Source organism: Salminus brasiliensis, chromosome 3 (genome assembly GCF_030463535.1).
Source record: "Salminus brasiliensis chromosome 3, fSalBra1.hap2, whole genome shotgun sequence".
In the NCBI taxonomy this organism is placed as follows: Eukaryota; Metazoa; Chordata; class Actinopteri; order Characiformes; family Bryconidae; genus Salminus; species Salminus brasiliensis.
Window position 1 is genome coordinate 36,494,916 of NC_132880.1, and position 22,150 is coordinate 36,517,065.

Here is a 22,150-nt window from a genome sequence, read left to right on the forward strand (position 1 = left end):
AAGGGCTATGCAGTTGCAGTCTCATCATTACCAAAGGATCAGTGTAGACGCAGCCCTTAAAAGCAGCCTCACAAAGCAGTCAATGGACTTCAGCAATGACCAGGGGCATCCTGACTTAAAAGGAATCATGTATATTTCAGACTGATGTATAATGCAATACACATGGGACCTCCATTCTAAGTTTGATCCAAAGACATTAAAAAAAGGGAAAAAATTCTTTAAAAATGTGGGCTCACATTCGCTGGAATAGCCAACATTTACAAAGTGCATTAGAAAAAGAACTGTTTCACAAGTAAAGTAATAGATAAGGTCGACTACTCCTTCCAGGAACATTTAAGTAAAAAAAAAAGTCCACACATCTAAACACAGGCTTAAAGTGATGGATTGTCCATCTAATTCAGTGCAACTCAGTCAAAGGTCAAACCACATCAAACACTGCACAAAACAGACTGTAAAATAAACTCCTAATGTGAGCCAACCACCATGCAGCCTCCAGCCTGAGGCCTTTGTTCTCTGTATTCTGTGATTTGTGTTTTTGCGATAAACAGAACCAGGAATGAAAAAGCAAAATAAGGAATCATGTTATCTACAGGCTAATCTCAAATACAGTGTCTTTGTTGCATCAAACACAGATCCTACCTGTGTCTGGAATTATGGAGCTGAAACAAGCAAAGAGATTGCCAGAGCAGGCACTCAGCATAAGTTGGGATTTGCCAATAAAGAGGCTGAACAACATTTCTTGGAAAACATCAAACAATGAAACAAACAAGCCAAATAAGGAAACATAATTTTGTCTCTAGGTTATTAATCCATGTTTTTCCACAATAAATAGTTCAGGTATTAAATCTATTATTATTTTTAACATGATTAACATTTACATTTAGCTGACACTCTTATCCAGAGCGACTTACAAGGTGACTCCTATTACACAGGCAGGCCACTGTAGTGTTAGGAGTCTTGCCCAGAGACTCTTATTGGTGTAGCACAGCATAGTCACCCAGACTGGGAATCGAACCCTGGTCTCCCACATGGTATAATAGCAGCTAGTGGTTTTATCTGTTGCGCCACACCAACCATCATCACTTGTTACATTGAAAACATAAAAAGTGAGAGTTTGTTTTTGATAATAACCTAAAATACACAGAATGTATTTATGTTAATATCTGGAAGTGTTGGTTACTTGCATATTTTTGAACCATAGATCACCAGCCCTAACACTACCATTCTTATCACAATAGCCTGTGATACTGTACAGATTTTTTTGTCAAAGATAACACTTGTTTACCCAGAATTGACAGGGGAGCACATTACATTTTGATGGCTGTAAAAGTAAGTAGTATATATCTATATCACTGTTTATACTGATATGCCAAGTGTTAACATTGTTTGTATTTAAGGAACATCTTATACTAGCTGATGAATAGTGTTAGCAAACACTTTTTTTCTTGGAAAAAGTAAAAAGGGGTCATTGCCGCAACATGTCATCACTACAACAAAACTGGCTGTGATGGTAAAGACACCTGGTGATGGTAATAAAAGGTTTTTAGTTTCGCCATCAGTGTTTTGAAATAAGAATATAAATTCCTAAAAGCGATTCTCACTGTATTTCAGTCAGTATTGCTGTAAGACATCAGTAAAGAATACAGAACAGAGTCAAGGAAGGAACTCAATATATATATAAACTCATGGCCATGGTCTTGGCCATCATTAAGTTTTTACTTTACAGCATGTAAACACATTCTTGACATACTGTGATTTAAAAAAAAAATTATATATATAGTTAATTTTACTTTATTATATTATTATTTAAAAGTATTCAGAACACAACTTAAATGTTAGCTCAGATGTGAAGGGTTAGAGCTGTTAGACTGACACACAGGGAAAACAAAGGAAAGGAAGACCCATGTCCCAGCAGAGTTTCCCATCTAATCACATGCTCAATCAGAGTAAGTGAGGGAAGCAGAGTTAGTTAAGAGGGTCCTGCAAGCTCTCTGGCTGCAGATGTTGGCTTTATCTGGCCCACCCACGCTGGCCCAAGTCATCTCTGAGGTGATGAATAATGATGTCACTGAAACCCGGGGTCAGCGGATAAGAGGAAAGGGCTAATCATCAGGGATACAACTAGCACAAAGTAAGAGCAGCTAGACTGAAACACATGTACTATGTTCATACTGAGAAAAGAGGACAATATTAAGGAGCTCAATAGATTCTAAATGAAACAACAACCAAAAATCCCTGCAGTGTCACAGAGGAGAGCTTTGGGGCATGTTTGTTGTATGTCATTGGGAAAATTGGTCATTTATTGTGATTCTCAGAGCTGATGATTTCTTTCTAAAAGTAGAACTACACTAATTACTGCAGGCTGATGGGATGGATGTTTAAGCAGCAGTGTTTGTTAAAACTGCCTTGTGGTGTTGTCAAGGAAATCATCCTTTTTGTCCGGTTATTTCCAAAATTCTTTCAAGCTGTTATTTATTATCCCATCAAATTAATTCATGATGTGAAATGTTGTTGTTTTACTCTTTTGACTGTTTAGGTTTATTTTGTTCCTTTAATCGGAATTTGAGAGAAATGGAATGTCTTGCTCCTGGGCTCCCCTACTGTTTGGAAGTGTAATTTGCACTAACCCCTAAAGGACATGTTTTACACATGCATTTCTGGACATGCTAAAACATACTGAACTGGCACTGAAAATGGAAGAAGCATTAAGGATGCTCTATGCGGTTTAGCAGTTCTGTCCTCTTCACCAAAGTTATACCAAAAAAAGTGTAGAGTCCAGAGTCCAGAGCATAGAGAGAATAGAGGCGCTATTCTCTGGTTTTCTCAAGTCAGTGGATCATCCAAATGCTTTTGAAGCTGCTTTTGAAAGCCACATAATATATTGCCATTTTTCAGCACAGCTTGATTACATAACAAACACAGACTCAGTACATAGGAGTGCTTTTTTAATGAGGACTTTATACCTCTTCCATGATCAAAAGCAGCTTTTTTTTTATGTTTCCCACGAAAAAGGATGATTGCATTGCACAAGTATTAGCATCCCTACGTTGGCTTCCAATTCAATTTCAAATTTAACTTAAAATTCAATTATAGCACAGAATTATTACAGCTACATACACAGTCAAGAACCTTAAGATCTGCTGACCAGCCTCTTCTGAGGGTTCCCTGGACAGAGAAAAAACTGGGTGATTTACTCTGGAAAGTTTTCCTATTGAGATATGTGCTCTATCAAACTTAAAATGGACCTAAATCCTATGCATTGTGACTTTTTATGGTGTATTAACATTTCATTTTTTTCTTATTTTAATAAAAAGCACTTTAACTGCAAGTTTGGATGTCTTAAATGTGATATTAAAATAATTTGACATACTACTGCATTTGGCAGGTGCTCTTATCCAGAGCAAAGTTCTCTGAAATTTCCTTGAAACTTTTCTTCATATTCATGGTATGGTATGGTTCTTACATGAGACGGCACTGCCTTTATTCTTTACTGGAATTTGTAAAGCACCTGTGGCATCTTTGTGCAGAATAAACAAATTATTTTACTTCTGATGATTTCTGTATAAATAATGTATAAATAATTAGATTTCTCTAACCCCTTTAAAAAGTTTTATCATTTCATATTACACAATGTGCTTTTGTTGACTTTTAAATGTTAAAGACCCTTTACATCAAGTGAGAGTTCTCTACAGTCACACATCTCTATTACAAACATGGAACCAAAAGTGGTTCTTCAGTAGCATTACTCAGAGAACAATTTGTAGCATCATTATTTTTAGTGCAGAGTGCCTACAGTGCAATGAAGCAAAATTATTCTCATATTATAAAACTGTAATAAACATTCTGATCCACGGGTGGTACTGGGATGGTTCATGTGTTAAAGTGTGCATATTTTTGCACATGACGCAGAAACAGCAAGAAGGAAAGAAAGAAATGCATGAATAAATTAATCAGTAATTATTTTTATTTTTTAATCAGGCTGTCATTTACTCAATTCTTGCTTTATGGAAGATCTAAAGAATTTTAACTGGCATGTCTTGTTAAAGCTAATGCCAGCCACCACACATCACGCAATGTCAGGCTTTTCAAATGAAGTGTCGGAGCCCACACGTCTTCTAATGATGGAAAAAGACACCCAAGAGCCAGGAAAACTCTCCTCCTGTCATTCAGATTTGCCAGTTGAAGAAGTGATCACAAGCCGAACATTAATAACGTGTGTTTAAAATTTATATATCACGGAATTGAGGTGGATATTAGGGTTGGTGATTGTGTCCAGCACTAAAATAGTAATAACACAAATAAAAATCTGTCTTTGCTCACTTAAACACGTATACTTAAAATACTATGAAGAAAGGCCAGAACAACTCATTCCCCTTACGAGTTGGATTCACCAAATATGCACGCACTGCAGTTTTCAACACCTCACTAGTCATAAATGACTGGGTAGGCATAATAAGCTGAATGGGTCACTGAAACACTCTGAACTCAAGATGGGTAAATATAAAGGTTTGATTGTCTAGTGTACCAAGCTAGAAGAGGCTATATGAAATGCTGCTGTCACTGAGAAAATGATTTACAAAATCTCCACTTGTGCGTTGTTGTGAGGACAAAAGAAAGCAATGAAAATTCATTTTGGCAATAAAGGTTGATTTGTAAAAAAAAAAAGAAAAAACTGAAATATTACAATAAATGAATCAAGACTGTAGCCATAACTGGACAGGGGACCACAGAAAAGAGGCTGTAAATGTGAATATTGATATAGAACCTTTACGCTGACTTTTAAAAGGTTCTTCATACTCACACGTCTCTTTTAGTAAAATATTATTTTTGTCCACAATAACAGTTTCAGTGCAAAATGATGCATTGACATTAACATTACCTTTCCCTGCAATTAGAGATGTTAGCTAGCTGCCCATACTTTGCTTAAGTGAAGTGCTGGTATAATGGAACAGAGTTACTAGTTACTAGTTAGTAAATATTTTATTTACATTTATTTTCTTAGTATTTTGGAGGGGGGCATGTTGAGCATATCTAAATATTGTGGGGGGGGGGTCCCTCTCAATACATATGGTGACTACAGCCTTAAAATAACTACTGTACAAATACACAGCATGTGATTTTATGTGTATGTGTTAGCTTCCAGACATCTAGTTTGTGTAGTCAGTCTGGTAAATTAGGTAAGCTGCTGGTGAAACTACACTAAATCCAGTTAACAGAAAAGTCAACAACCAACCCTGTTCTTTTAACTATAAAATTAACAGTTATAAACCGTTTACCTCATAACTATACTCCACAGATAGATCCCATTTTCCAATTATGTCTAAATCATTGAACACATTTACATGCACTTTTCATATACATATTTATCTTATTTTTCAGAAAATATATTGACATTTTAAATGTATTTTTTCTTTTACCTAATCATTTAATAAAATACAACATATTGTAATGTAAGAAAGCAGTATGCATGCAATATGCTGAAAATAGCATTGTACATTTTTACCTTTCCTCTTATTTCCCTCTGTACAGACAGTGTAGTAAACAGCTGGCTACATTATTCATGAAAAAATGCAAGAATCAACACTGTACACAATAGTCAAATACACAAGTCAAAGACAAAACAACATCTTTGGGATTTAGTTTAGGTGATTTTGTAATGAACTGCATGACTGCCAGTGCCTGAACACACTCCTAACCTGCTTCTGAATATGATAATTGTGCCTCACACTCATTTTTGGTTTTAATATTGAACTGAACTGAATTGAATAGGAGGATATATAGCAGCCATTGTTAGAATGTGTGAAAGAGTGTAAAAAAGAAATGTCATGCCAGTTTGGATATTCAGTACACATTCTCTGCCCAAAATAACACACATTCTCTGAACAGTTCTAAACGTTTCGATTCTGCACTCAATTTGGATTGCAGCACTTTGTTTCTGTAAAGAGTGAAGTGAAATTACAGTAACCGTTACCCTAATTGGACATATTAAAGGCAGAAACTGGAGGCTCGTAGCCCTGAAACAGTGAGGGTCTTTGTTTTGTGAGCGATGGGATTTAGCTGTGAGATGAAGGCATCTCTCTGGAGCATCCTGGATGAATGTGAAACATCTGTGTTTGAATTCAGGCACATTATTCTCATTTCTGTGAACGCTGGGTTACGCTGTGCAGACACCTTTAGCAGTCCTTCCACCACCTACATTTCATACTCACATGTGAATAGTTTCATTTATATTATTAATATATAGCATATACCACATTGCTGCTGGACAAAGACATCATATCTCCAAAATAGCAACTTTTCAGTTCAAGGAAAATCTTCTTAGATTTCAGTAGAAATCAGTAAAAAATCATTTTGGAGCATTACTATTGGTCTATTCATTGTTAAATAAAGATCAACTTCCAGATTATGTCAAAAAGTACATTGTAGATGTTGGACAAAATCTCAATTTTTCCATTTTTTACTTTTTGATATAATATGACTCTGCTGTTCTTCATAATGTATCAAAATGTAATGATTATCGGACCAATAAGATGCTCCAATTTTCCACTGAAGATTAAGTAGTTTTTTTCCATGCTGTTTTGGATATATATATATATATATATATATATATATATATATACACATATACACTGTGTAAATAACTCTGACTGACTAATAGATATGCAAATTTACTTTACAGTCTCTCTCTCTCTTTCCAAGTTTACATATTGTATATAATCTGTACATATTTATAGAATATCATTAGAACTAGAACTAGAACTATCATCAACTTAGAACTATTACCCAACTATGGTAGAAATATGTTCACAGCTGTATGATATACATAGATGTTGTATCTTGTGACTATTTTTATTAACCTTACTACTACTGCACACACATTTACCTTGACAGTTTGATAGTTTAACTGTTATAGCTTATGATGGTTAGAATATCACATCACATTTTTGTGGATGAACTAAAATCATTATATAGATACAAGTATAATAATTATAAAGAGCAGCAAAGGTACATGATTGTTGTTATATCTTGCAAATTAAGTCTCAGTTACTGCTGGACAAAATGTTATGTTATATATATATATTACATTTTGTCCAGCAGTAACTGATGGTTTTTGTGGGCTTGAGACAAAAAAGAAAAGATTAACAATGTGGCTGTGCTTGGCTCCCTGAAATCTTGGTCTGGCCTAATGCCTGGTAATAGCTGGAGATTATATCATGATTAATTGTGCATCATTACTGTGGGATTGTTACCACATGCACACTGCTAGATCATTCTCCCTCCCACACCTGCACGAGTGAGCATTTCTGCTCTCACCCCTTTAGTGACAGATTTCCCACGTTGCCATGCAGGTTTAGACGAGAGAAAATGTAGTCATGTCTTTGCCATTCTTGATATCCAAGCATGTTCTCTTAAATTCTTTCCATAAACTCTATTTTAAATTGCAAAATGCAAAATTGATTAATAGAGGCGGTACATGTCTTCGAGAAGTGTCCTTATTGTGTTTTTGCATTGGTCTTTTGCACAAATCTCAGAACCTAAATTTCTGCTTCCCAATAATAAGAGCCATTTGACATTTCTTTAGGATGATGACAGGTAATCACAAGGCCTAATGAAGATCCATTTGGATCAAAATGTGGTCTAGTGCATTAAGAATGTGTTTTGGAGCATATTTGAGTGTGTGAACTTGTATGCATCCATCAAGTGCTTTTCATCTGCCCGGCAACTGCCAAGTGCTTATGACTCCTACTCTCAGTTGTGAGGCTGCTGCTTGTGTGTGGCTGAGGTACTCTCCAAGGTCTCTGTACTGGAGCCAAGTGGAAAGATGGAGATGGAGTGTGGGTGCAGGCTGAACCACTGGCAAGCTGTGCGTGATGACAGGGTGCGTTACAAACTGCATGCTGCAGGAATTAGTTGTTGCTGAGGCCTGCTCGGGGGTATGTAATGTGTGGCTTCGACATTAAGCTTTAGGTGATAACTGATTGCTATTGTGAACTGGCACTGGAATGGAAATGATACTAATGAACCGAAGAAACTAACTGGGGCACTGGATTAAAACACTCGCGTGATTTACAGGTTATTACTTAATGTGGCAACGGTGGCTGGTTAAGATGAGTAGAAGTTTGAACAAGCCAGCTGATAAAGAGTTACTTTAGTCTCTAACGTTAATCTCTAGAAGAAAATGAGACAAACATCATGCAAGTTACTGACTTTGGTTATAAAAACAAAACCAGTATTAAAATCTCAAGTATACACTAATAAATATAAGGTGTTGCAATGAGTTTTTGAGCAATATCAAATCTCTGAAGAAGAACCCTTAAAATGGATAGAACATATACATTTTAAACATTTAAAGAAACTGGTGGTTCTTCTCTGGCTTCACTAAAATGGTACTCTCTAAAAAAAAAAAAATGGTGCTTTTAATTGCAAGAGTGTAAGAGACAGTGGGTAGACGTCTGATGGTTAAGAACAGTGGCCTCTTTGGATGAAAGAAGCCTGAAGTTGGTTACTGAAGTCATAAATAACAGCAGGTGGTCTTCATATCCCATGCTCTCTGGAAGGGAATCTGTTGTTAGGGATAATTACAGGGATGGTGAAACGGACCATGCTGACTGTAACCGTGTCGAATGCTCTCATCTGTGACTCTGCTGTCAACACACCATATATACGGTACTTCCTCTCTAGACTTGCTTCCGTTGACTCGTCCTGCCTGAATATCATTTTACTGGGTAATTTTAGCAATCCAGCCAAGTTGCCTTTTATAGACCAGGTAAGAACTTCCGGAAAAAGAAATGCAACTCACTCAGGATCTAAAACTGTCTTACAGTTCCAAAGAAGTGCTCCATCACTGGAACATTGTACGATGGCTGCGGCCTGTGGAATAAAGCTGTTACAAGAAATGCTACCTGATATATTGAATGTGCCTAAGAATGTGTTTATTCAGTATTGTACATTGTTCTTTGATATATAATTAGTAGGTATGTGACTTTGGTTGGGGTGAAAAATGCTCAGATGTAGTTTGGAATGAAACATGATGATTGATCTTGTACAGTGGACTTGTGGGAAAAACGCGATTAACTCTGCTTTCATTGGGTGGTTTATGTCACCAAGACACACAGTAGTTACACATAGTATATTTTTCCCAAGTCTTACTGGATATTGTTACTGTCCTATCTGGGTCCTCATGGTGTCCAGTTCGCATGATGTGATGAAGAGATTGTAGAAGGGGCTGGGTTAGCTTTTAGTCTAGCATTTGCCAAGCACCCAGCTAGCTTTAATGGCTGTCCAGCCTGCTCTCTCTGGCCTGGCCATAGCACCCAGCTAGCTTCAGTGGCTTCCGTGTAACGCACCTTTGAGTGGTGCTTCACCCGGCCGGCTAGCATAAAATTTCAGCCTTCCATATTCTACAGAGGTAGCCATTAAATTTGTTTTTGAATGACTAGCATTTGGTGTATATATCAATTTTGGGATGTAAATATAATAAACATACATTTTTTAGTTGTTTTAATTGACCAGTTTTACAACTGTAACAACTATTCCAAGATAAATACAGTTTTCCATTCCAAGGCACCTTTTGATGCAAAGGTCATAAAATGGGCACAGTCTAGTGAAATATGACTGTTCTCACATTTAATTCCCATATAAATCACTATTAGTTTTCCCTTTCACAGGAATAATCTCCCACCAAAGTGTTATCTACAGCTGCTATCCACAGAGGTGAAAATGAGATGCCTCTGACTGTGAGAAGCCACTATTCTTTTATGGGGAATGAAAGAGTGTGTCATACAGTAAAGCAGGTTTTCCAGTAACACATTATGGCAAAGTGAGGCTGACATGCCTTGGGCTAGGGGTCTCCCCTCACCGCAGAGCAGCATTATATTTCTCACACATAGAGAAGGGTCATCCCTCTCTGACTAATTCCTTGTTTCATATCCATCACTGGAACATCGCTCCGACAGCTGCTGTCTGATAATGAAAGAGAGAAACCATAACAAGAAACATAAATCTACCAGATTTATTGCACTTAGGTAATGCAAACATTGGAGTCTAAATCTTATAAAACCATAAAATGGGCATGATAGTGTTATAAACTACAGTTATACACTTATACAGAGGCAATAAGTAAATACAGTATATTTCCCTGTTATATAAAATACTGAACATGACATACAAATATTATACAGTGACACTGCCCAGCTGGCCACCAAGGTTGATAGATGTTGTTACCTGGTTAAATGTAGGTTGTAAGGTCAGGACAATGTCTACTGCCAACAGAAATCCAACAAATAGTAACGACAGCTGACGTTGATATTTTGCTGGTTTTAAGTTGTGATGTAAGTAACCAGATTTTAACACCTTCCAAACCTTGTATCCCAACATCATATTGACGTACAATACCAACATTTAGTTGTGTGACATGATGACCAAAACCCAACATGTGCTAAATTTCATGATGTTAATGTGCACATAATAAGAAATTCTGGTTAGATGTTGATAACGTTGTTGTTTCTAAGTCATGGTGTTAAGTAATCAAAACTGAACGTCTGTCAAATGTTGGAGCTTGATGTCAACCCAGTGAACAAAACATTTGTCCAATTTCTAACGTCCTCCTGACATCTAATAAACACTCACAATAATAGGCACATAAACACACACACACAAACACTACAGTATACAAGAATATACCTCAAAAAGAAAACATGCTGCATTTAGGCCTAGGCTTCCACACCTCAGTGTCTCAACTCACAGGTCAGTGGTCCTTGAGTGATCGAGCTGAATCACATGTTTCAGTCCAGAAAGAGAGCAAGGGAGGTCCTTCAACTTTTACCCCCACTTTTGTCCCCACTTCTCTCGCCTTGGCCCTCCTGCAGAGATCCGGACTCGTTGTGATGGCGCGCTAGTCGCTTGCACTTGCATGATGTCACAGCAGCTATGCGGTAGGAGCGTGTGCTGCCGTCTCGGCACCGCAATTTCACGCGCCGCATCCGAGTGACGTCATTCACGCAGCGCCATGTGCGCGTGTCCCGTCTCCCCCAGTAGCTCCCGCCGATCCAGTTGGGCAGCAGATGGGCGGGGAGACACTCGCCAGCACACACAAGCTCCTTCACAGCCTGCACACTCGTGCACTGTCCGTCTGAGATGTACTTGGTGGACCTGAGTTCCCTGCAGCCCAGCTGGTTACGGTCTGCAGAACATACAGACAAATGCTGATACAATGAAAACCTTAAATTGATGAAATTATTGATGGTACACTGGGCCTGGAATCTACCGCGGCAGCCCACATGCTTCTTTCACTTTCAGTGGCGGTTCTATATCTCTCAACTTGTGCAGAAATGCATGTGTAAAGCGTGTCTGCTGGGGGTCCATTAAAGTGCAAATTACATGAAACAACTGTAGGGGAATCACAGAAATTGCATATTAGCATTAGCATAATGCTAATTCTTGCATAATGCTGCTTTAAGTGAAAGCATGGGTACTTTATCAAAACTGTACTCAATAAACAGTGGAAGCATGAAGCCAGAAATATACTTTCATTGAATTGAGAAGGTGGTGACATTTGAATATAGTACATATTACATATTTTTATTTACATAAATTTTGTTTATTCTTTCATTTACACATTTTATAAATTTTCATGTCAATCGTTTTTCACTGAAGTGTGTCATGCAGTGGTGTAGTTATGGGCAGGATTAATCCTTAGCAACACAGTACCCTACCATTTCTCCTGGTAAAAAGGAATTACAGATTTTTTTAATTCTATGTTTTACTAGTCAAAATATAATCATACACAAGAGATGATGAGATTTCATATATATCAATGGTAAAATGATAACCGCTGACCTCTCCTGCTACCCATGTCAGACCAGCTGCCTACGCACAAGACAGACCATCGGGCTCTCCTGCTACACGTGTCATTCGGCTGTCCACCTATCTGGTACTGCTGTCCTTCTTACTTTTTAAACTTCTTTATTTGCTACTATTATTATTTCTATTACCACCATTAACCATCACCAGTGGGGCAGTGGTGGCTCAATAACAGGATTGTGGGTTCGATTCCCTGAGGGTCACTGAGGGTCTTACGTTTGTATGTTTTGTTCATCACTTGTCCTACTGATTTCTGTAAAGCTGCTTTTTGACAGTGGCAGTGCTACGCAAATTAATTTGACTTGATTTATTTTAAACATATGACTTATGACATATGTCTAAATAACATTAAGCATATGCTGCCGTGGCAATATAACTAGCCACAATGCCTTTACATGTCTGCAGATATTCTATTTTAGTGAAAAAAAATGCTGGTATCTGAAATGAGAATTTCTCCTGGTAAAACTACATTACACTGATCTTCAATGTGAGTTTTTACTGCTACAGCTTGAATTGCTGGCAGTACTTTAAGCAATAATGCACAGTGACAGTGCTCTTTGCACAGTACTGCACATGTAACTTTACTGCCATGCTCATTGCACTATACCACACAGCAATGTTAACCATAATACACCATATATCTCTTTATATGTCTATGGTTTTTACTTGTATCTTTAGTTTTATTATGTTTTCAGATTAATTATGTCTATAAATCTTTAACATGTCTCAATGTTTGTGTGTTAATGGAGGGCTAGCAAAGTAGGCTCTCAAAAGGGCTCAGACTAAACGTTCATTATAACCAGAACGATAGAATGTAAAAACACAACTTTTTGGACATTAAGAAACTTATTTATTGCTTCCAAAAAATATGTAAACAAACTGATATATTCAATACAGTGTAACTGATTCTGTGCACCATGAGTAATTTAATCGGTTGTGTCAAATCAACCTGCTAAACGTGAGTGAATGAGTGAGTAAGAGTGACCATCAAAGATGGTGTGAAATAACTAATGCAATTTTCCCTTTCAGTTGAAACTTCAGTTATAGTTTTACAGAACTCCACTAGTATCATTTCAGCATTGGATTATCCTTAAAATCAGCAGGAACCCCTAAGACTCGAATGGAGACAGGTGTGTCCAGGCAAATTAGCTACGCACCCGTTTCCCCTTGATCATCCACACTCCTTCCACCGTCGCGTGCTCCGTTCAAAGACACATTGCTTGGCGTGTGCTGCAGTGTGGAGGTGATGTGTGCGCTGAGTAGCTCAGTGGCATCGTTGTGGAGATCTCCACAGCTCTTCAGCACAACACAGAGGAAAAGCAGCAGCTGGAATCCGCCCGTGTCCAGAGCCATGCTGACAGATTCATATGAGAAGGCTTTGGAGATGTTGGTGTTCAGTGAGTCATTGAAGGTTTCAGAAGTGACGTGATGCTACCTGCGGCACATGTGTTTATATACACCACCCTCCATCTCCACCCCTTAGCTCCTCAGCTTTACAGTTAGTGTTTGGATGCTGAAGTTTGCTAGAAAAGGGAGTGTACGTACATTTCAGCACGCCTACCCGTATTCATATCAAAACATGTGCACAACTGTGGCTGGTAGCCTACTGGATGTTGGATGTTTACTCTGGAAAGCCTACATCCTGCACATCTGAGGAATCTCCTCCCTGAGTGTGGGTGCAAATGGATAGGTACAGAAAGGAAATGTAATTTCATGCACGCTTTTTGTTCTCATTGCGAGGGCGTGTAATAAGACTCCGGCTTAGAGAATCCTATGCTCATTCTGTCCAAACTTATTGCTAAGTACAGTTGTATATTTTAGCCCTTATTCCCATTATAAATATTACAACCTCAAAGGTTCTGGATGGTTCTACATAAGACCATGACAACTCAAAGAAATATGCAGATACTTAAATATATCTTTGATAGAAAATGATTTACTAATCATTCTTTTAAGAACCATTTTAATATGTTCTACTATGCTTCACTGTGTATTTGTATAGTACCTTAGAAAGGTTCTTTGACTTAATAGAACCATTTAAAAGGGTTCTACACTCCAAAATAGAGAAAATGAGCCTAATGTGGGGCATTTTTGCATTGGGGTGCTTCCTGTTTGAAGATTGCTACACCCTAATCTCAGACTGGACATTTGAGATACTAAGTGATTTTCACAGCTCATGTTAACCCATTTCTTTTCTTTTTTTTTGAGGAAGACTTCATCTTTGTTGTCATGGCTCTATACATAACCATTGCCTTTACTAAACAACACTTTATTTAGTTGAACCAATTTTCTCCCCAGTTGAGTCATTTCCAATTCCCATCCGCAACCTAGGACTCCTCCATTATTCATGCTACCAGAACCGGGAGATAGAAGGATTGCAGGTACTTAAAGTCACTTGAAGCCAGACAATCACTTTTTCTTGCACTGCTGCTATTGCAACATCATTGGACAGGGTGATAGGGAAGAAGGAGGAACCCACCCGAGAGAGTAAGCCGAGTTATGCTCTTTAGATTGGATGAGAATTGAGATTTCAATCTTCCAATGACTGCTAGAGGTATGCACTATATGTACAAAAGTATTGGGACTCCTGCTCATTCACTGTTTCTTCCAAAATGAAGGATATTACAAAGAGCTTATCCTGCTTTTCTTGGAGTGACTGCTTCTACCGTCCAGGGAAGACTTTCTACTAAATTTCTTCTAGATTTCTATTAGATTTTGAAGTATCTCCACCCAACCTCATCCACAGCTCCCCAACTCATCCCAAAAGTATTAGATGGTGCACCATCATTCCAGAGAACACAGTTCCACTGCTCCACAGCTCAATGCTGGGGGGCTTTAACCCCTCTAGCTCATGCCTGGCATTAGGTATGGAGCCAATAGGTTCATGTTTATCTGCTCCAGAGAGTCCTATTCTGGAAGGGACTGATCAAGCTGTGTGTGTGTGTGTGTGTGTGTGTGTGTGCATTTGCACATCTATGTCAGCAATGAAAGGCTGTGTGACCGCAAATGTCTGCAATTACCCTCATCTGTATGATGTGTCCCTGCCACAGCACAGTGACACATATGCTTGTCAGAACAGCTGGCGAGAGAGTATTATTTTAAAAGTCAATGTGGAAACCTGGTTAGTGTTCTCTGTTCTGCCCTCTAGTGGAAGCCTCCAGTAACACGTGTAGCATATAGGCCTGTATACACATAGGCATGTATAACATTTGCATTCATGATTGCATTAAGTTTATCTCTAGCCTTTGACATCTGCACCACTGGCGATTCTCAAAAAAGATTTTTTAGAGTTTTTAATGCAACGATGGCCAAAAATTTGTGTGGTTGTTGCAGACAAGTATTTCTAGAATAAACAAATGATTTTTTAAGCCAAATATATTGTGTTTATAGTTTACATGTAGGGCATGTGGCAACGAACTTTGTTCTGCATGATTAGTTTGTGTCTGGACTTGGGTAGAATAGAATCAGGTGCATTCAACTGCAAATACTGCTGTAAAGTTAAAGTGTGTACAACAAACCCGCGAAATAGGATATAGGTGGATTATTTTACCCCAAAATTATCCAAACAGGTGTCTCAGATGAGCTCATGAAAACGAATGTGTGACACAAATGGTACGGAGGCAACACAAAGAGCCGCACTCTCTTTATTCTGCCGAAACTGTGTAACTGTCTAAATGAATCAAGGCTCTAATTTCACTCTTACCTCAGGCTTTTACTATCAATTCATTTCACTTCTCTACTGGTCCACTTCTTTGATTTAGGCTCAGGAGAGGGATTATTATTTTGCATTTTTTTCTCTAAAAAGCCAGCTGACAGAAAGATCTCTTATTACCCAGAAAGCTCTGTTAGTGATATTGTTTTGGGATGGAGGGTTGGGGGTTATTGAGTTATTGGGGAGCTGTTCCACCTCAGGGCTTGAAAGCGCAATATCAAAGCCATATGATACGAGGTGGCATTCGCTAATTTCTTCGTATCTGTAAACCGGATATATGAGAGTCTCTTTATGCTGCTGTAATGACTATTACAAAGTCATAGATGAAAAAAGAGGAGGGGGTTGCTCTCAGGGGATACTGAGGGGATACAGCACTGAATTATGAGCATATTGACATGGGACATGACAAGAGTACACTAAACAGCCCCTCACTGGCCCACAGGGTGAGATGCTCCCCTGAGACGAGGGGATGGGGACACAGGGAACAAAGCTCTCAGGAATAGTTGGAGAGGTCTATAGAATTCTGTGTAAGTGCCTTAGGAAGTATATGGCAGGACAGAGTGTGGGAAAGTCCACTGAGGAGATCCCTTCTGTTATTAATGTCCTACTATATAGAAGACCTTGACTGCAGCTCACTACAAAGATGTCAAGTGAATTCAGAAGTAAGTCATGAGAACTTAAGACATAGATTCTTGTTACTCAAAATTTCTAAAACTTCAAAAATGACTTAGAGTCATTTAATTACTAAGAGTTTTAAGTTAAGACATCAACACAGTGCGATACTGTACTGGTTTAGAAGAGGAGATTAATAGCTGTGTTACCTGGCCATTTACTCTGAAAAGGAACAGTAATTCCTACAACCCTCTCTAAATGCATGTTTCAGAAAGTTCAACTCCATCTGTAAATATCACAGCCAAGGGATGGTTGCACTGCAGCCGAAGTGGAACAGTAAGTATGCATATTTGAACAAAAGCTGCCCTCTACTGTCTCAACCATTACACTACATTAAAAGCAGGGCAGTAGTGGCTCTGTGATTAGAGCAGTATTTCTCAACCCTGGTCCTGCACATTTTAGTATTTTCCCTGCTCCCAACACACCTGATTCAACAAATCAGCTAACAGGGCCTTTCAGATGTTGTAGGGAATGTGCTAAAGCAGGGAATCCACTAAAATATGCAGGCCAGTGTGCCTCCAGGACCAGGGCTGAGAAACAGTGGGTTAGAGCACTGTGTATTTTAAGCAAGGCCCTTCAAAGTCTTTCCTTGTATTAAGACTTCCTCCATTTAGGGGTGCCTAAAGGAGTCAGAGAATAAGATAGTTGACAATCAATAGCGTACGGATTACGATTAAGTGTTGGGGCAAGGTTAAGGTAGGGTTTTAGGTTCAAGGTTATGTAACCCCCCCTCTTGTAGTCTTGTGTAAAAGTAGTTCCCCACTTTCAGAGTTTTTGTCTGATCTTGCAGCAACCCTTGTGTCATCCAACACACTTGTTCATTTATTGGAGCAATGCAGCACTACAAAATTAAGCCTCCTTCTTTTATCTCTGCAGTAGAAACAGATTTTAGAAATTTCAGTAATTTTCGTAACTGAGTAGATGGGTCAGGTTATCCTCAGCAGAACACTTTGATAGTCCAAGTTCTGCAAAGTCCCAGCGCTGATCAGCTGCTCTCCTCTACTGCCTCATTATTATGATCTGCAGTTGTAAAATGTAGTAGTGTTAAGTGGACATCAGAGGGTGCACTCACCTAAACATGAACTCTGAGTTGACCACACCACAAAGGCAAAAAACAGACTTTGCATCTCATGTCAGATTCATCCATGGCCACTCTTCTGACATGGACGGCACCAATTGTAAAATTCATTTTCCAATATTCAGGAAAACTGTTACCTAGCCAAGAACTTTCCACTTTGTTGCCCTGAAGAATATGGCTTTATTAGACTGTGAGGTAAAGCAGGATCCAGTGGATTTTGAGGCATTTGCTTAGAAACAACCACAGCCTAAAATGACCAGGCTTATATCACTGGGGAAAAAGTAAGTATAGCATAATTATATCAATAACCTTTATTGAAAAGAACCAAATGTCTGGAGAAAAGAAAATAATGAGGCATAAAAAAGACAAGAATTAATGTCTGATTATTACATCATGCCCTGTATGGGTGAGAATCTTAAAATAACCTTTGCCACTCTATTTCCTATCAAACTCATAATCAACTCAACAGGTTATAAGAGGATCCTAATAATTGGAAACACAGTTTTATCTTCCATCACACATGAGTTTAGAACCAAAGTTTCTCTTAGACTGGGAGAGTTTGTCATCTGTTGCCTGGTATGTCAAAAGCTCTACTTTTCCCAGGCAAGATCACATGCCTGGGAAAAGTAGAGATTTTGACATACCAGGCTACAGATGACCTGACCAAAGACCATTAAGGTGAAGAAGTAAGTAGGTGGCTTGATTTAAACCTTCACAAAACCATATACACAGCCTGCCTGTTCACAGGAATATGAAAACAGCAGAATTTCATATACAAAATATAACTATAATTTAATAATTACTGACAAAAAATACATGACAGCAACAGAAGCTCACAGTAGCATTTCATGGAAGAATCACTTCTTTCCGCATGAAGCACCATATTTGGCATCCATTAGAGGACCATCTGCCCTATCTCTGTCTAAGTGAAAATAGAGAATACTGTTGGGTCTTTATCTAAGAAGCAATAACCAGTTCATTGATTGTACTGTCATTGTCATGTCATTTTGACTGAATCATACACTTTATTGTCGCAACAACACATTTCAGTACAAATGTTCTCTCACTGCAAAGCAGAGGTTGCAGTTGACACAGGGCAAACAACACAGAGATTATACGTCAGGTAGTTGCACTATATCTACAGTACAGTAAATAAAGTTGTACAATGGTTTATTGTACATCTGGATACAGTACTAAACACATTTCGTAGTACTTAGAAGGGACATCTCAAATCTGTCCTTTTTGTCAGGAGGGCAACTGTTCTGCCTTATTCCCCTCATTGAATAGAGTGTGTAATGGTAATTATATGCATTGGGTGACAGGATATCTTTGTCTGGAAGCTAAGAAGAAACATCTACTTTAAGCTACATCGAAAAAGAAAATAACTAATACGTTTATTATATTATGTTAAGTGAGGTATATTCACCATTCATTTCCACAAAACAACCATAAAGTGCAGGTCAAGGCAGAAGGTACAAAATGGACATACATTAGAAACACTACATAAGATTGTAGACAACGTCAAGAAAGAGGTGCAGGAGTATCACATAACTATTGTCTGAGTTGAGGACTGCCAACACAGCAAAGTGATGCACCTTTGTGCATTGTGACAACCAGCAGACACTGCAGACACTGGAGACCAAAGTTGAGTTTTCTGGGGCTGATGGGAACAAGATGTTCCAGGACTGGTGATCAGAGTCTGTATGCCAGAGGGACTGACAGGTAAGGTGTGCTGGGTAAGAGGGATCCTTGGTGATTTCTGTCTATGTGCTTGAGGTACATTGATTCATTTGAGGAAAAAAACAGCAAACATGGTTATTAGACAACCACAAGTACCACACAAATTGATCTGTAAAATGGTTGTTTTATGTCTGAGGAGTTTTGATGTGTATGTTTCGAAGTGCTTGTTTTTGTTCTTTGAATTTTCTCTTTTTTTAGTCTGTGTGTGGTGTATATTTTCAGAATATTAGGCAATGAAATGACAACTTTACAAGAAAAGAAAAAGAAAAACGCAAATGCAAAAGTATTTTATTATTTATTATTAAGTCGTTTTGAGCAGTTCTATTGGTCCATTCATCATGACATCATACATGGCACAATGTAAAGAACAATGGCCAGATTCAAATTATGTAAAACGTGGTAAAATTGAAGATACAAGGTTATTACATGACAATGCAAATGGAACTTAGCCTTTTGTCTAAATCTGGCACATTTACATCATAAATCCAAGATGATCAGTGTATTGTCTCCATTGTCTCCATTTCCAACCATACTGAGGCTTTGCTCACAATCCATTCAGATTTGCTCATGAGTGGAGGTGTCAATGTTTCCATTCCAGACAGCACTAGAGGAGGTCAAAATGGTTTGGATGGTTGCAGAACAGAATTCTGTCAGCTGTTGTTGAGGTATGTACCTAAAGGTTGCCATTTGCATCACTGCATGGTACTGAAAAAATGCCAGGCATTTGATGATGATGACATCACCTCCTCAGCAGCATCTCTAATTGTGAACCAAGTTAATTTATGTCCTTCTGCTTCACACAGTGCTCACAGCAGACCAATCACCTATTTTCTCTATAGCAATGGTCTACATTATGACTGTGTTTTACTACGCCCTCTTAAAAGGTTCTCATACATTACATTTCACTAGAGAACAGGCTGTGGAGGAAGACAGGGAAAGACGAAGAGAAAGACAGGAGTAAAGAGGTAGAGAGGTGAAAAAGGGACAAATCCATCACAGCAAACTAGTTCACAGAAGGGGAGCGGGGGGGCAGAACCATGGTGACCCATCTAGCAAGTTTCCAGGAATGAGCCACATATCACATTACACATTCCCTTCACTCAGCCAAAGAGACGAGGATTGAGGACGAGCTGAGAGTCAGTGCGAGAAGCTTAGCCATCAGAAAGCAGTGAGTGAGACATCTGAGATATCTCCTATGCCATATTCCATGAAGTGCATTCTGTGGCTGCCAAAGCTGTTCAATAGATCAAATTACATCATGTTCCAATAAACACTTGCTTATGAGAATTTATACATGATCCTGGCAGTTCTGTGGGTCTTTGAGTTCAAGAAGATGCCCAGTACAATGTATATTGCTAATCAAACATAAAATACAAAGGCACAGTTACTCAAAATACGGCTACTTCTACGCCTTCATGACATAAAAAATATAAAATGATCAATGGCCTGTGCTTGCAAACCCTGTTTTGGAATTGAAAGTGGATTGGAAGTTAAATGTAAAAACTGTCCTTTTGTAGAAGTCACACTTTTTCAGCTGGAGCCTTTAAGAACACATGTTTACGTGGTTTGACAGTTTGACAGTTGATATCTAGGAATTGCTATCTATCTATTCTTCTAATTCTAATTCTAATATTCTTCCCCCCCACCCAACATTGCAACATTGCCAATGCCACTGGTACTATGCCACTGGCAACACATGCTCGAAGCATGAGAACCCCCCCCCCCCCCCCATGCTTAACAGTTGAAAAGCTGTTCGTTTCATGAAATGCAGTTTCAGTCACAGTGTTTTCTCTAATGACTCTTCCATTAAGATTGTTTGTGCTTGTCCTACCATCATGCAACTAGTTTTAAGATCGCTACCACAGACTTCCACAGTTCCCCTGAAATGCCATTTTATCAGCACTCAGCACTGTTGACATTACAGGCTAAAACACTTCCTATAGCCTCCCTCTACCTTGTGGGCATCAATTACTTTCATATTCAGATATTCAGTTACATTCAGAGTTACACTGGCTAATATTAGGCTATACAACATAAATACAATCGCTGTCCAATAAAAAAAACATGTATTTCCAAAATGGTGTGTTTACAGAAGAAGGCAAAAATGTTCTTGACTTTGAATGGAGGTTAAAAGTAAGAGTTTATTCCAAGTCATTTCGAGAATTCCTATTGGTATATTCATCTAGAATTATTGACACAATGCACAGATCAGCTACAGAGTTCAAACAATGGACAAAATACAGAGATACATGTTTTTTATTTGGCAGTCGCAATAAACACTTCAAGCTGTATAGTAAAAAGAGTCCATCTTTACAGGACACACCCAGTCCTGCAGGCAGATGTGGCTTAGTTTACTTCAGAAGTACTACACACTCATTCTTTGTTGCAGAGAGAGGACACATCATTCTGTCCTGCAATATATATTCAGTCAAACATAATTGTAGCATAGGTATGCCACAAGATGCAAGATGATGCCACAGCCTGGTCATGTGCCCATCACTGGAATTCTTGGGTTTCAGTGTTATTATGGTGGAGATCCCTGGGCGGCATCTGTTCCAAACAATATGCTATTATATTCGATGATAGTCTATAGCTGCTTTTATACATGTCCTGTAATCAGCTGGATTAATGGTCTCTGGATGTAATGCACATACTGGCCTATGGGCTGAAACACTGTGTTGACTAAAACATGTATTAGTCCTTACCTTCACAGAGTTTAGGCTGGTGGTCATGATGTCTCTATAGAACTGGTCTACCAGTTTTGGAAGCAAATTAATACTCTAGTGAACTTGCATGAGGGACGAGTTGTTCATTACAAACTGTTATGTTGCCTTGGCAAAAAGAGACAATAGCTTATTTCGCACAGCTGTTCAGTGTTCAGTGATTAAATAAGACAGTATGACAATTTGTGTTTTCAACAAAGAATGAAACAGATATTTGATTTAGCAGGAATAAACAATGACAAAAAAGTCTACATTTATTTTAAGGCTTCTCTGTATGAAGAATGTCACTGAAGTTAAGATGTTAAAAAATCAGCAGCACAAATGCTTAACAGCACAGAGAAAAAATCATTAGAATAATGTAAA

General features: G+C 38.4%; 1 protein-coding gene across 1 annotated transcript; it reads right to left on the reverse strand.

Moving 5' to 3' along the window:
- Positions 1 to 10,814: 10,814 nt before the first annotated feature.
- Positions 10,815 to 13,215, reverse strand: sostdc1b (sclerostin domain containing 1b). Its single transcript, XM_072674459.1, has 2 exons — positions 13,020 to 13,215; positions 10,815 to 11,182 (listed from the first exon to the last, which is right to left on the reverse strand). The coding sequence occupies exons 1-2, from the start codon at positions 13,213 to 13,215 to the stop codon at positions 10,815 to 10,817; spliced, it is 564 nt and encodes a 187-aa protein (XP_072530560.1).
- Positions 13,216 to 22,150: the final 8,935 nt, after the last annotated feature.